The sequence below is a fragment of the Crocuta crocuta genome, unplaced genomic scaffold (genome assembly GCF_008692635.1).
Source record: "Crocuta crocuta isolate KB4526 unplaced genomic scaffold, BGI_CrCroc_1.0 scaffold3, whole genome shotgun sequence".
NCBI classification, from domain to species: domain Eukaryota; kingdom Metazoa; phylum Chordata; class Mammalia; order Carnivora; family Hyaenidae; genus Crocuta; species Crocuta crocuta.
The window spans coordinates 2,647,968-2,663,199 of NW_027529934.1; the positions used below are offsets into that span (position 1 = coordinate 2,647,968).

The following is a 15,232-nucleotide window of genomic DNA, read 5'->3' on the forward strand; positions in this document are numbered from 1 at the left end:
GTATAAACAAAAGGAACCTACTTCCTGTGGGAGAGGAGGAAAGAAGTTTGTGAATTCTTCACAATGAAAGAAGTTTGTGAAATCTTCACAATGAAGTTAACGGTTGTCATCAGAGCCTGAAACATGAGGAGAACTTTTGCCTGGCCAAGAAGGGGCAGACTTGGCAAGAAAGCCACATGAACAAAGACAGAGATGTGACAGTGCGCAGCTTGTTTAGGAAGCATTGAGTAGTCTCCTGTAACAGGAGCCTAAAGTAGCAGTACACGATATGACCGAAAAGGTGAGCTGAGGCTAGATGGCAAACTCTTACACAGAAAGAAGCTACAAAGTGACTGATTATTAGTAAGCTCTCTATAATTCCTCAAAGGAACTGGCTTGCAGGAGGCTCTTAGGGCAGTAATGCAGTCTGTGATGCCGTGTCATCAGATCTCACACAGTGCTTAGGGTCAGTGGGGCTTCAGCAGATGATATACTAAATAGCCCTGTCATATTTAAATCGATGCACCAGTATAGTGACCTACTGTGTAGCTGTTAAAAAGAATGCATTGTATCTTAAGTGTACTTCTAGAGATCTAGAGAAAAAAAGCACTGTTTAGAGAAAAGAAATTACAGAATGTGTGTATGTGGTGTATGTGTAATAATCCATTGTTGAGTTCTTAAGGTCTGATCTACCTTTTGTGTGCTACTGGCATCTAGAAAATTGTGGGATGCATAAGAACAGGAGTAAAATCAGAAGGTTGAAAAGAGGGCTTTTTACTTTTCACTTCATTTCCCTTTGTAACTGAATTTTTTTTTACCATGAAATTTCATTATCTTGATAACCTAATTATTATTTTTTTAAAAAGATTTACATTTGGCCCAGAGTTTTGTTAACCTTCGAAGTTAATAAAATCTTCTCTTTGAAACCCCATGGTCCCCTCCTTCCTCTATTTCAACATCCTAAAGGAAGAGAAATGCCCCAGCTTTCCACCACATAAGATCTCCCTCTGACCTTTAGTAAACACTTCAGATGTCTGCTACTCAGGTATCAGAAACCTAGATACCTGCTTGGCCCAGGGCCCAGCCTTTCCCTTCTCTCCTAATCCTGCATTATAATGAGTCTGCATATTGTAAGACCCTCGCTATTTTAGGACCTCCTGCCTTAACCCTTCAGCCCACTCTCATGGAACTAATAACCATAGGGGCTGTGCAGTGACTGTTGACCTGTGCTGAGGAGTGAAACAAATGAAAAGTTTCTGTCCTCCTGAAATAATGACTGACCAAGCTCTAGAATATGAGTATGAGAACTGTCACCAGATGCTTCAGAGACAGTTTATGTCACTAACTCTCCTTCTGTAGCCTGTTATGCAAGAATGGATTTTGCAGTAATGATCTTAATTAAAGGAGCAGTATCACTTTGGCCACTTCTGAATATATTGTTGATGGGGAAAGTTTAGGCAACAATTTGTAGAATTTCTGTCTCAAGGCAAAACTGCTTGAAAAAAGGTAGAACATATAGAGTAACTAAATGGCTGAAATTAGTGCTTGTAAGTCTGTTTTCTAGCCATAAGAGAGATTGTCTTTTTATGTCAGCTCATCCTAAATTCAGTTGCATATAAATGCAATTCAGTAATTAAACTGAATTAAATATCAGAGTTATAATACAAAGAGTTTGTGACTTAGAAATAATTGATGACCTTTCCTTGTTATTGGAGATAGGAACGCTATTTGAGAAATCTAGAAAGCTCAGAAGAAAAATAAGAATATACAGAGTTGTCCGTGGTAGGGCTGAAGTGGGAAGAAGCATGAGGCTTATAAGAATTTTCCTTAAGTGCTTGCCATTGCTTGTAAACAAAGGACAGACAGGACACATAGAGAAGAGTTCTGCCCACTGATTTGCTTTATTGAGAGCAAGCATTTCATTTTGAAAATGGCATTATTTGGCTTGCGGAAATTAGCCATTTATAAATTAAGGTGGAAAGCCAAGTGAGGCCTAATAACTTTAAAAAGTAATTGATGGTATTATTTCTTGTAGACATTAAAAGTTCTCCATTTAATAGGTATGGAAACTGAAGTAGAAGCAGAGGAGGTAAAGGGTTGTGGTCAAGTCAGTAGTAAGTGGTCGTGCCAAATTTTAGACCCGTGCGTTTCTGTTTGGGAACCACTGTGCAGTGCTTCTCTGCCCTCACATTGCTCAAAAGCATATACAGAAATTCTAATGGCAACTTTACTTTTAAAAACAAAATATCATTAACAACTTAAATTACTTGCTGTTATCTTAGAATACTTGGTAGCTATTAAAAATTGTAATATACGTCTATATTAATGTGGGGAATGTTCGTGATAAGCAGGTTACTGAATAGTGTATACTTTATGGTCTCTTTTGTATAGAAAAAATTTGAGATGTATAATATATATATTACATGCACAAGTATAGGGGAAAATGCTATAAGTGGTTTACCTGGATGATTTAAAATTTTTTTCTTTAATTTTTCTGTATTTTCTAGATTATTACAAGTATATGTTTTACAACAGAGTGGTTGGGAGGCTGGCAGTTAGGAAAGAGGAGGGAATAAGCTGAAAGGGTGTGGTAAGAATTAAGTAATTTATATAATCTACTCACTGGGAAATCCATTCCTATACGAGTAAGTTAGCTGTAATTTTCCTTGATGAGAATTCAGGGATTTTCTATGGCTTTCTCCTCCTGAAAAGACCCTCTGTTCTTTTTCAGTAACAGTGACAAGTAGCCAGAGTACTCCTGCCAAAGCCCCCAGAGCAAAGAGCAGTCCATCTATTTCTTCCCCGTCATCAGCAGCTTGTGCTCCCAGCTGTGCAGGAGACCTCCCTCTTCCTTCAAATACCCCCACATTCTCTATTAAAACCCCTCCTGCCAAAGCCCGGTCTCCCATCAGCAGAAGAGGTTCCGTGTCCTCAGTCTCTCCCAAGCCACCCTCGTCTTTCAAGATGTCCATTAGAAACTGGATGACCCGAACACCGTCCTCATCACCACCCATCACTCCCCCTGCTTCTGAGACCAAGATCACGTCTCCAAGAAAAGCCCTCATTCCTGTGAGTCTAAAATCATCCCAAGCAGTGGCGTGCTCTGAGTCCAGAAATCGAGTAAAGAGGAGGCTGGACTCCAGTTGTCTGGAGAGTGTGAAACAGAAGTGTGTGAAGAGTTGCAACTGTGTGACTGAGCTTGATGACCCAGTGGAAAAGCTTCATTTGGATCTGTGCTGCCTTGCTGGTAGCCAGGAAGACCTTGGTAAGGACTCTCTGGGTCCTACCAAACCAAGCAAGATTGAAGGAGCTAGTAGTATGAGTATCTCAGAGCCTCCTTCTCCTGCCAGTCCTTATGCTTCAGAAAGCTGCGGAACACTACCTCTTCCTTTGGGATCTTGTGGAGAAGGGTCTGAGGTGGTAGGCAAAGAGAATAGCTCCCCAGAGAATAAAAACTGGTTATTGGCCATGGCAGCCAAACGGAAGGCTGAGAATTCATCTCCCCGAAGTCCATCCTCCCAGACCCCCAGTTCCAGGAGACAGAGCGGAAAGACTTCTCCAGGCCCGGTAAGTCGGCAGTGGTGGGAAGACACATTTACTAACTTGAAAGGGACCAGTGAGAAGATACATTCTCTAACTGGAAGAGGTCAAAGACAAGTACAAATCTTGTCNTATCTCTCTCTCAAAAATAAATAAAATATTTAAAAAAAAGTTCAGGACAAATATTGCATGGGAAATAGTTATACTAAAAATTCTTTATACTAAAAGATATTTGAAGTTCAAATGTAACTATGTGTTGCTGTATTTTATTATCTAGCAACACCATTTACTCCAGTTAAAATCCCTTTTGTGAAGGCCCATAACCCTCAGCCCTGGTGCCTGATTCCTCAAAGCTTTCATCCTCTAGTATATCAGTTCAAAAATATCTTCTTTCTGGGGCGCCTGGGTGGCTCAGTCAGCTAAGTGTCCAACTTCGGCTCAGGTCATGATCTCACGGTTCGTGGGTTTGAGCCCCGTGTCGTGCTCTGTGCTGACAGCTAGCTCAGAGCCTGGAGCCTGCTTCAGATTCTGTCTCCCTTTCTCTCTGACCCTCCCCTGCTCACACTATCTTTCTCTCTCTCTCTCTCTCAGAAATAATAAATATATATATCTTCCTTCTTCTTTGTTTGGCATTATTCCCTCCCCAGCCAACCCCTGCGTTTTCTTTTTATTTTCCCCACTCCCCAGCCCCTGGCAACCACTTTTTATAGGTTCCCTCCCCGTTTTATAGATAAAACTGACATTCATGGGCAAGTTACCAACATCCATGAATAGATTTACAGTTTGTTAACTACAGTTTATGACTATCTCAAATACAGTGAAATTTAGATACTTAAAATAATTTAAATGCAGAATCCTTCCAGGTTTTTATTGTTTTCCCCAAATTTTTTTACCATCACCTTGCTCACACTAGTATTTTTGGCAATTCACCTGTATCTATACTTTGTAAACATTCAGCTTAGTTTCACTTACCTTTTTAGGACTCCTATTTCATTGACTGACATAATATTTAAGTTAAATAATTTCAAAAACATGTATTGCTGGCAGAAAGAAGTTTGTGAACCTTGAAAAGCAAAGGACCTATTGTAATGGTGGAGGGAAAAGTAGCTGTAAGCATTGGGTGAGTATGGGCACAGGTCAAAAGGACTAGAAAGCTTCAGGTTATCAGTTTGCAAGTGAAAGCGGGGGTAGGTTAGTGAAGTTTCTGCTATGATTCATAGTAGCTCTTGCTCTGTGCTAAGGAGAAGGTGGTAGAATGATTAAAATCCAAGCCAAGAATCTAAAAGGTTGGATAGCCTCAAGTCAGTTCTAGTTTAATAAGTGCTCATATCCCCCTCCTACTCTCCTGAAGCCTATCCCATAATTTTAGGGAAAACTAGAAATTTATTTTATTTTTTTAATGTTTATTTATTTTTGAAAGAGGAGAGACAGAGCATGAGCAGGGGGTGGGGGGAGGGGGCGAGAGAGAGAGAGAGGGAGACACAGAATCCAAAGCAGGCTCCAGGCTCTGAGCTGTCAGCACAATGCAGGGCTTGAACCCACAAACTGTGAGATCATGACCTGAGCCAAAGTGGACCGCTTAACCGACTGAGCCACCCAGGTGCCCCTGGAAATATTTTAAAGATTACTTCGAGCACAAACTCCAACCAAGACCTTGCTACAGAACATGGGAAAGAAACAGCTATCTGGAATCTTTTCTTTCTTCCCCTAAAATTATCTTTGTATCTGTTTTTTGCCTCTAACCAAAATTCTTTTTTTCCAGATCTGGTCTCAGCTATGTGTTAGAAAAATAATTTCAGTGAAAAATTGTTTTCACTAATGTGTAAATTTTTAAAGCTTTTAAAAATAGTGTGCCAGTCCCATGTATTTCTGGTTTAATAATTTCAATCTTTGAAGCTAAAGTTTCTTTAGGAGATTTTTCTTCTTTATGTGCATAACGATAAGACTTCCTCAGAGAAGGGTAGCCACTGCCATTTAAATCTCTATCCCATTTGTAAATTTGGGGGGTGGAGGTGATTTACTTGTTTCTTTCAAAGAGGAGGGTTATTATAACCTTTGGGTCTTATTAGGAAGTTTAACTGGTAAATATTTTCTGTTCACGTGAAAAATCTATGCTCCATTCTTATATATGTCTATTAAATTTTATTAAATTCAGTACAAATCAGCCAAAAGAGATATTGCCCTCAAAGTATTTGGGACTTGAATAATCAAATTTCTAGGCATCCCACTTTAAAATACCCTTTAGTGATAACTTGCTGAAGTAACAGCTGAACTTTATCTTACAAAATCTCGGAAATCTAACCTTTCTTTTTCTAGGTCACTATTACTCCCAGCTCCATGAGGAAAATCTGCACATACTTCCACAGAAAATCCCAAGATGACTACTGTAGTCCTGAACAGTCAACAGAATTATAGATTCTAATCTGAGTGAGTTAACTGAACTTTGGCCCCTTAAAAAAAATACAACAGAGTGATTCAGTAACTGATCTTTAAGAAAGCTACCATTTTTCATTATCAGAGAAAAATCCTTTCAATTCTGAAGTTTCGCTACTCTGGTTCTAAGCTTATATGCAGCATCCTTGGAGTGAATGCTGTGTTTAAATTCCATAAAGTAAGTCGGTCACTCTGTAACATTTTGAATGAGTAGTCTTCACTTTTTAAATTATGCCTCTTCTTTGTAATAATGACATCCCAGCTCATAGAGGCAAAAAGCAAGACTTGTCTCTTGTTACTCTGAGACTGTGGGTACACAGTGGAAAATATCTGCTGGTCACAGCAGGAGGCCTGTCTGTGAAGGCCAAGGGCTGAAGAAGTCTTCTGCTGGGGACCCCTGGATCTGTGCTGCCTCAAACAAATATAATTTCATTTAAAATTTATATATAATCTTTTCACTACACTTTTGGTTTTTTATTTTGTTTTGTTTTTAGTATGTGTAAAAATGTGACGTTCAGATAAGTACGTTTATATTGATTCAGTGTTAAACAACGGTCTCTTAAGTTAAAGTCATCTTTATTTTAAGAGCAGTGATAAATGTCAACACTTTGGAGAAACTAGGAGAACAACACTAGAAACCTTTACCTGGCCTTTATCCCCCAAATATATTTCCCATATGAGACTGTGATCCTTATATTTTTACTAAGCAATTTACTTTGTAGCAACCCAACATCGTGTTCTATAAGAGGTTACGGTTTTGCCATTTAGTAGACAAGGATACTTATAAAATCAATAGTCCTGCATTGAAGCTGGGGTGTGAAATCCGTCCTCAGTTCTCTAAGGCTGCAAATTTTTCAAAATATATGTCATCAAATTTTAAGAAAAAGTAATCATTTCTTATTGATACTTTCATAAAAGAAGATAGCTCTAAACTGAAAACCCAGAACCTAAAAAACAACTCTTGGCTTTTAACTTGATTTTTTGGATTTTCTTCATATATATATGAGGAAAGAAAACAGTGACGCTCTAGAATAGCTCTGAGCTGAAAAGTCATGGAAATTTCTCTAGATATTTAATGTAGAAGATGTTTAGGCTGACTCTAAGTTAATAGCGTACAAAATATCTTGAGCATCTTCTTTAACCAACAGTTTCATAGCAATCATCTTGAACTAAACTGTTGTTTTATATTTGTCCCCTTTACAACCTCATAGAAACAAGCTCCATGTACTTTCTATGCGCTACGTCCTTGGAAGGGACTCCCCAAACTATCATGAAACTTGATTCATTTTATCCATAACCCTGAGAAATGTGTGGAGTTTATTCATATTTTTGTCATAATTTAAAAAATCTATTCTTAATGACAACTTTTTAATTCTTTTCATTCCTATAAGTCAAGCTTGTAACAACCAGAACTACGTATGTTGATTATACATGGTTTTCTCCAAGGAGAAAAATAAGTAAAGGGAAGGCACAGAATTGCTGTTTTTGAAACAAAGCACTCCATAGCATTAACTGAATATTTAGGAATTCTACTTATAATTGGTGTTTGATTTTTGAATGTTAGGCTGTGGGAAAGTGTTGTTTATGACCATTTCTGCTAATAATGATATCTATCTCTTGCTTTGAAAGCCAAGTGGGGGGAAAAAAGGATAACTAGATAATTATATTCTTTGTGTCCTTGAACATCTAACAGCTCTACCGAGTGAAATTGGGGTAAATGTGCGCTGAGAGTCTACTGGCTGTAACACCTCCCACTTGGAAAACTAGTACTTCAAATGGGTGCCAAAGGTCAAATGTAATGAGATAATAATTATCCTTGCCTCTGTCAGTGTCAGACTTTGAGCTGATCCTGAATAATAAAGCCTTTTACCTTATCTGATATCCTTTTCTGAGCTTTTTGCATTAGCCTAGAAGCAGTCTACACAAAAGAACTGTAGTAGTAATCAAGAATCCCTTCTACTTGTTCATTGAATAAAATTTGTTTATTCCCAAGGATATGATCTAGTTCAAGCTGAAAGAGGTTTTAATAAACCTGTCTTGCTTGGTCAGACCTTGAGCGCTTAAGATGGCTTGGATTACTTGATGAAGTAGGGTGGAGTGATGTAGTTCTTTTTCTAAACAAGTATTTCCAGCCCAAGCTTTTCCATTTGAATACACTCCAAGCATTATTGCTGCAGTGCTGTGTTAGACTTTCCTTTGGCTGTTTCATCACAGGCCCTTAATTTACTTTTGTGAGGGTTGACTAATTAGTCCTTTAAAATGTTTCCTTTAATCTGGGCTGCACATTTAACTGAAGATAAATCAAAACCATCTGTAGCTACCCCTGTTGGACTGGCAGAGGGTGAATTCAGCTCACCACGCCATCTCTGGCCCTAAAAGCTTAAAACCTTACTAAGACTTTTGGGAAACCCAGTATAGGAAGCATTTTTTTTTAAAACCTCAACTGTGCAATATGGATGCCTGGAGATAACTTTTTAAAGTGTGTGTGTGTGTTTGCTTTAGTCCCCAGCTTGACATTAGTCTATGATCATGATCTTGTATAGGACATACATCAATTCAACATGTGCTTTTTGAGACCCTATCATAGCAGATAAACTGCTGCTCTCAGGTCAATTTTTCCCGGACTTCCCTTTACACTGCTCATAAAGCAAAGACCAAGTAGTCTCATAGAATCAGTTCACAACTAGGTAGCATGAGTGGCATTTTACAGAGATGCATCAGAAGAGAGACTGGATGAGAATGTCATGTTGAGGAAACTGAGTCATTGTCCTCCACATGGCAGTCAAAGGGCTGAATATGAGTCCAGTGAGCTCTTGCTCATCAGGTCTCCCTCCTTCTCAACAGGACTTCATAGGAGCTAGGAGATTCTTTGGCTGCCTAGGTTTGGATCTTATCACATCATGAACTAACTAACCGTCACTCATTAAATTCTTGAGAATTATGGAAAACGCTGCTTTATCCATTAGTTCTTTAGATATTGGTTAAAAGTTATGGGGAGGACAAACACAACATTTTGGTGGACATGAGGTGAGTCTAATGCCTCATTAGATGTAGTACTAGGAATACAGCCCAGCATTGTTCTGAGGGACCCATTTTGTTGTCTAAAGTGGTAGAAAACCTTTTTTTTATTTCTGAGCTATGTTTAAATGCCTGTTAAAAAGTGCAAGGGTCATTAGGGAATGTTGTAGGGTAAAGTCAGTCTTTTAAAAAAATCACCTGAGCATATTAAGCAGCTTGTTCACATCGGTACGCTTACAGCAAGTACATAGAACACAAATAAGAAGTATTATATTATTAAAGAGTAGGCTTATTCCATCCCCAGAGCTTATCCCTCCCATTTCCTGGCTAAGCCAAGAAAGAGGATTTCAAGGATATATAACCAGGTTCTTTATTTTGAATTTCAAAGATTTAGTATTCCATTTATACTTCATTTCTCTTTATTTCCTTAACTTGCCACATGCCCCTTCCTGTTTTGACATTCCAAATAATCTGTATTCAAGCCATTTTGTGGACTATGAATAGCACATTTCAAAGTACCTTTGACTGGAAAGCTTTCAATTCAGTCAACATTTTATTCATCACCTGGTTCCAAGCCCTGTGTGAGGCACCTGGTCTGCAGAGTTCTTCTCTTTATTTTTGGTTGTCAAAGGAGTCACTTTACCTGTGGTACTTCAATAGGCTAAAGTCAGCATTTGAGAGAAACAGGCAAAGATCAGATTTTCAAGTCCTTTGAGTGAAGTTGTTTGTGAACAGCGATCAATGCGGCAAGTGTTCTCTGGATGCAATGCAGACTCATCCCTCCAGGTACTTCATTCAGCAGTTTCTTAGAGCACCTTAACTTTTCAAAGTAAAATGTTTTTCTCCTGCATGTTTCTATTATAGTCTTTACAATGTTGTGAATAATGGGTAAAAAAAAATGTTCTCTATAGCCAAACTGCCTAGCTTTGAATCCAAGCCCTAGCTGTGTGACATTGGGCAAGTTCCTTAACCTCTCTATGAATCATTTTTCTTGTTTGTAAAATGGGATTATGTGGTTATTATATGTAGAGGTCTTGGGACAGTGCCTGGCACATAATAGCCATTTATTGAACAATTACTGTTAGCTATTACTCTCAAAGTAGGGAGAGCAGGAGTCTATCCTTATTTGATAAATGGACATAAAGGTTTAACTTTCCATTTCTTAGTCGTTCCTGTTCATTCATGTTCCACTAGAGCCATGGTCCTCAAAGGTATGGGAATTAAATGAGAATCACTTGGGAAGGTTTTTTTTGCTGTTGCTCATGTTGCCTCAGCCTCCCAGTCCTGACACTTTTCAAAAGGAGCAAATAGACCTCTGGGGGAGGGGGAAAAAAACTCCACACTTTCACAGGTGCTTGAGATTCATGAATCTTTTCCACCAGGTACACATGAAAATTACAGAGGTTATTTCATATGTGGCCTCAGCCAGTGTTCAAAGAGGCTATAATTTGCAAATCTGTATGTATCCTGGACTTCTAAGCAAGTCACACATTTGCTCACAGAGCCCATCCTCCCACTTCCTGACTGCTGCCCCCAGCTCTACTATACTGTTCAACACGTGTTCACTTTTAGGGACGAAGCTGCAGCTGGCTGGCCTTTAGTGCTAGTTCTCGATCACTTGTTAGGCTATTGTGTTCCCTGGCCAGTGGGAAGGCAAATAAGAGATGAAGCTCAAAGCAGGCCATGTGGCTCTCTTAGTACAATGCAAGATTCAAACATTTGATGGAGGAGTAATGTGTAGACTCTAGATTCTTTTTTCTCACCTAATGAGATTCTTCCCTGAACTTCTATTTGGTACCTGTTGACAGTGTCACATCAGTGCCAAAATACCAGCCATGAAGGTTTCTATGACATTATGGTAGACAGATGCAACATCAGGGTTTCTCTTGGCATCTGAGCATCAAATTATGCTGCCACTGCCACTGTTCAAGACCCTGTTTCCAAATAGGAACTTACAGAATGTGGCATTCTCTTATTAGCTGGCATCTGCACCTCTGTAAACAGATGGGCCCACCATGCTCAGCCCCCTTCCTGGGTTGGTGCCAAAATTATCAGTTCAAATGAAGATGTTAAGGGCTATTTTTTTTTTCCTGTTATTGGCTACTCACTTATAATTTTGTTTTTTTTAAGGCTTATTTTTGAGAGAGAGAGAAACACAGTGTGAGCTGGGGAGGGGCAGGTAGGGAGACACAGAATCCAAAGCAGGCTCCAGGCTCAGAGCTGTCACTGCAGAGCCAGACGCGGGACTCAACTCATGAACTGTGAGATCATGACCTGAGCTGAAGTTGAACGCTTAACCGACTGAGCCACCCAGGCACCTCAGCCTACTCACATTTAAAGTCATAGTATAAAAGTACAGTAATTGTACAAATGAGGCATTCCCCTAGCAATATACTACCAGATAATATATATTACTGAAACAGACTATAAATAAACCATCTGGCCTTGCTATGTTGACTTGAAATTAGCAAATATTGTCATAACACATCATTCAATAATCATTCCAAACCACTATTCCCCTTTTTAATTTCTTTTCCACCTTTTTTCCATAACCTATAATCACAATATTCCAAAAATTACTTGATAAGAAGAATAGTATGGCTTATTAAGTGTAACTGTGAAATAATAGTGATACAGGAACTGAAATAATTAAAACTAAAATCCAGTAGGCATTGTTGCCTCTGTAACGCGTCATTATTTGGCCCACCATTTGATGTCAAGTTGGAAATGCTGCTTCCTCAAAAGCCTTCTTGAATTTAGATAACTTTATGTGGAAGTAAGAGACTCAGAGTCCAAAAATCACTATCTCTACAAGGGTTGACTGACAGACAAGTCGAAGTGAACATTAGTAACTTCAGGTTAGGGGTATGAAGAGCATAGCAATGCTAATCCTTTCCCAGCTCCCTAATGAGGCAATTAGGTATTGGCCTTAAAGTGCTGAACCTGTAATTAAGTTTCTGGCTTTGGAAAACTATGTCCTAAAACCAAGAGATATAAGCAACAGTCTGGAACCCTAACCAGAGTCTAGAGGATAAGGAAAATTAGAATGTGGTTTTTTGATGATTAGGAATGGTTTCTGTTCCAGCCAACTCTCTTGTACAACAAATTGCATGAGAAGGTGCCATTCAGAGCAACTTGTTAACTTGACTTGCCTCCCTGTTTACTTTGACAGTATTTCTAGTCCCATTCACTTTTTCCTTTTCCATGTTATGTTGCCCACTGAACTCAGTTGAATAGTGCTTAACGTCAGGGCTGTGGATTTGATTCCCAAATGGGCCAATTCACTTCACTCTGTTCTGTGGCCACAGGCAGCATCTCCCTTGCCTACCCTAGCCAGCTGCCCCAGAAAGGAGTGAGAAAAGTAGTTAGGTTCAGTATAAACACTGGAGACAAACCCATAGAATATATCTTCACTACATAACCTGAAGGCATTTTGAAAGCCTGTCTTTCTCCCTAAAGACCAAGTTTATAAACTTCTTTTGACCAAATTTATATAGATTGCTTCACATAACACACAGAATTGCCCTATAGGTGGGTATAATTTGTTACCCATATTTTGACAGATAAGGGAACTAAAGTACAAAGAGGTTAAGTCATTAACCCAAAGACACATAGCCAGCAGTTTGTGGATTTGGTCAGACTCAAAGCCCACAGTCTTAGTTCCCATAATATAATGCCTCACAGAAAGAAGCTTGTCCCTGGCCCCCTATTAATCAAATATATGCTTTCTATTTTGCGCACACTTGAAAGAGAAAAACTCTCAAAATGTTCCAAATATATTTCCTCTTTGAGTAATATATGAAAAAAATCTTAGATTTTTGGAGAGGAAACCATTAACTACCAGCGCTAGAAGCTAGAACCCTTACTGATAAGGTGTGTTACAGGAACATAAGATTAACAAACATGATTGAATGTGGAAAAAACAGGAACAGAGGCACAGAAGTTAAAACTCTTCAGAAAACGGGAAAGGCTTGCTCACAAATGTAGGGGAGATACTGAAGAATGGAAAGGAGGATATACAAAACCTCTGACCCAGCAATTTCACCCCTATACTCCAGGAAAGTTCACGTGCACTGAGCACGAAAACGAAGATGTTCAGGGCAGTATTGTTTATATTGGCCAAAGCCTAGAAACAACCCAAATGTTCATCCACAGTAGAATGGATAAACTTGGATACTCATGATAGAACAGTATGTAACCATGAAATGAAAAAGAATAAACTAGCTACATACAACATGAATGAATGTTAGAACGGTGAACAAAAAAAGCAAGAAACAAGCATATGCATGCAATATGATTCTGCTCATGTCAAGTGTTAACAAAAAATGTAATACTGAACTAGTATGGAAGGGTACATACATATGTGGTAAAAGGCAAAACAAAGATCATGATCACAATAAATCAAGACAGTGGATCCCCCCAGAAGGTTGTACTTGGGAAGTGATGGGGGGACTTCCTAGGATATGGCAATGTTCTCTCTTCCCCTGCTTGGTTACATGGGTGTTTACATCACAATTCTGTCTTGCATTTATGTTAAACACATGTTTCTGTATGTTTCATGATTCATGATTTTTAAAAGCTTTTGAAAAGGAATGAAGATTAAATAGTTCTATAGAGACGATTAGGTAAGACGTAGGGATAGAGAAATTCTAGATAGATTTGATAATAACAAGTTTTCAAGTGGAATGAGGCACTAGGGAAGTCTGTGGGATCTTTTTAATACTTTCTAAGGAAAAAGGAGAATCCTCTGTTCCCTCAAAGCAGAAGGATGAACTGACTTGCACTCACTATATTCATTCAGTTTTAAAGAAAAGAACTGATCCTTTAGCAAACCGTGCAATCGCTCAGATATGGGGTTGGGATTTTCATAACTGGGACTGAGCCAGAAGCTAGCAGGTAGGACGAGTTAGAAGAGAGGGTCCTGTGGCATTTGACCTCCTAAATTTTTCACATTAAGTACGTTTCTTCCTTTTTCCTTCTTCCCCACATATATTTTCTTTCTCTCCCCAAGGTCCATCATCAAATCAAGGCAGAAACAAGCCATGGAAATCAAATTCATATTTTCAAGATGCAGAAACTGGCCTGGGGAACTTAACCAATTTGACTAAGGTCACAAAACCAGATAGTGGCAGAATCCATTCTGGCACCCCACATTCTTTGTACCCTAGTCTTCCTGATCTACTACTAGCCATTTCTCTACATACCATTTTTAAGATCCAGTTCAAACCCTCCTGCCTTCCTGTAAGAGTTATTCGCAGATTTTCCTAAAAAAACCTTCCTTCCACTCAGCCCCATGCGTGGTGCCTTGTTTTAATGCCCTCAGTAGTGCTTGTCACATTTGTCTCAGATTTATTTCTGTATTCCCTCCACCAGATTATATCCTCCGAAATGTCAAACTGGTCTTATTCATTTCTGCATACTCAATGGTATGCTCATGAAAGCCAATTCTTAAATACTCAGGAATTGTATGAGCGGGTTGTTAAAATATTGGTAGCTGGAAATCAGTCCTGTTGAGGGTCCTTACACATGGAGTAAACAAAAGCTGCAAATCAGAGCTCCCCCCCCCCCTCCCAGGGAGCCAGGCTGCTAGCCAGCCCATCACAGTAAGAATCCCACCACCACCACCACCAGCCACCTTTAGACTTGCTGTGATGCAAAGCAATTGCAAGAAGCGTGAAGACAGAAGGGAACCAGTACAAGCGCAGACCAAAAAGCAAAGAGAATTCAAAAAGCATCAGTTCAGGAGCCCAGGAAAGAGAATTTTTTGAGAAATATGTGGTTTACTGCTGCAGACAAGTTAGGAAGATGGGAGCTTGAATAAGGCCAGCACGTCTTTGTCCTTCTCAAGAGCTTTTTCAGCAGCATAATAAGGATGAAATGTGGCCTGGGATGAAAAGATAGGCAGTAAATGTAGATGCCTTTCTAAAAAAGAAAGCAATCCTCCTTATTAAGCAGCTATTTGCTGAATACCTATTTGTATCAAGCATTGCACTAAACAGATAACATACAGGCTGTCCTCAAGCTGCTCCCTGATGCTTCAGGCAGGCAAGAGAACATTGAACACAATGTGGTGAGGGCTGTGATGAAGACATGATGTGGGGCCTGTGGGAGCACATCAAACTGAGCCTGCGCATTCAGGGAAAGTTTCACACTAAAGCTGACTGAGCTGAGCCTTAGAGAAAAAACATTTTCCAGGTAAGTGAAAGAAGGATATTCCTCACAAAGGAAATAGCGGTCTGAGGGAGTGAGGAAGAGTGGCCTG

General features: G+C 39.3%; 1 protein-coding gene across 3 annotated transcripts in view; it reads left to right on the plus strand.

The window, feature by feature from the left end:
• DTL (denticleless E3 ubiquitin protein ligase adapter) overlaps positions 1 to 14,258 on the plus strand; it is a 48,356-nt gene extending 34,098 nt beyond the window's left edge. The window contains exons 14-16 of one of the 3 annotated variants that reach the window (XM_077763182.1): positions 2,711 to 3,546; positions 5,836 to 5,946; positions 13,982 to 14,258. In XM_077763182.1, coding sequence (XP_077619308.1) covers positions 2,711 to 3,546; positions 5,836 to 5,934 — 935 coding nt within the window. In that variant the 3' untranslated portion in view covers positions 5,935 to 5,946; positions 13,982 to 14,258. Of the gene's footprint in view, positions 1 to 2,710; positions 3,547 to 5,835; positions 6,151 to 7,645; positions 7,825 to 13,981 lie in introns of those variants that run through there. The other 2 variants (XM_077763181.1, XM_077763180.1) reach the window with 2 other exon arrangements.
• The last annotated feature ends 974 nt before the right edge of the window (positions 14,259 to 15,232 follow it).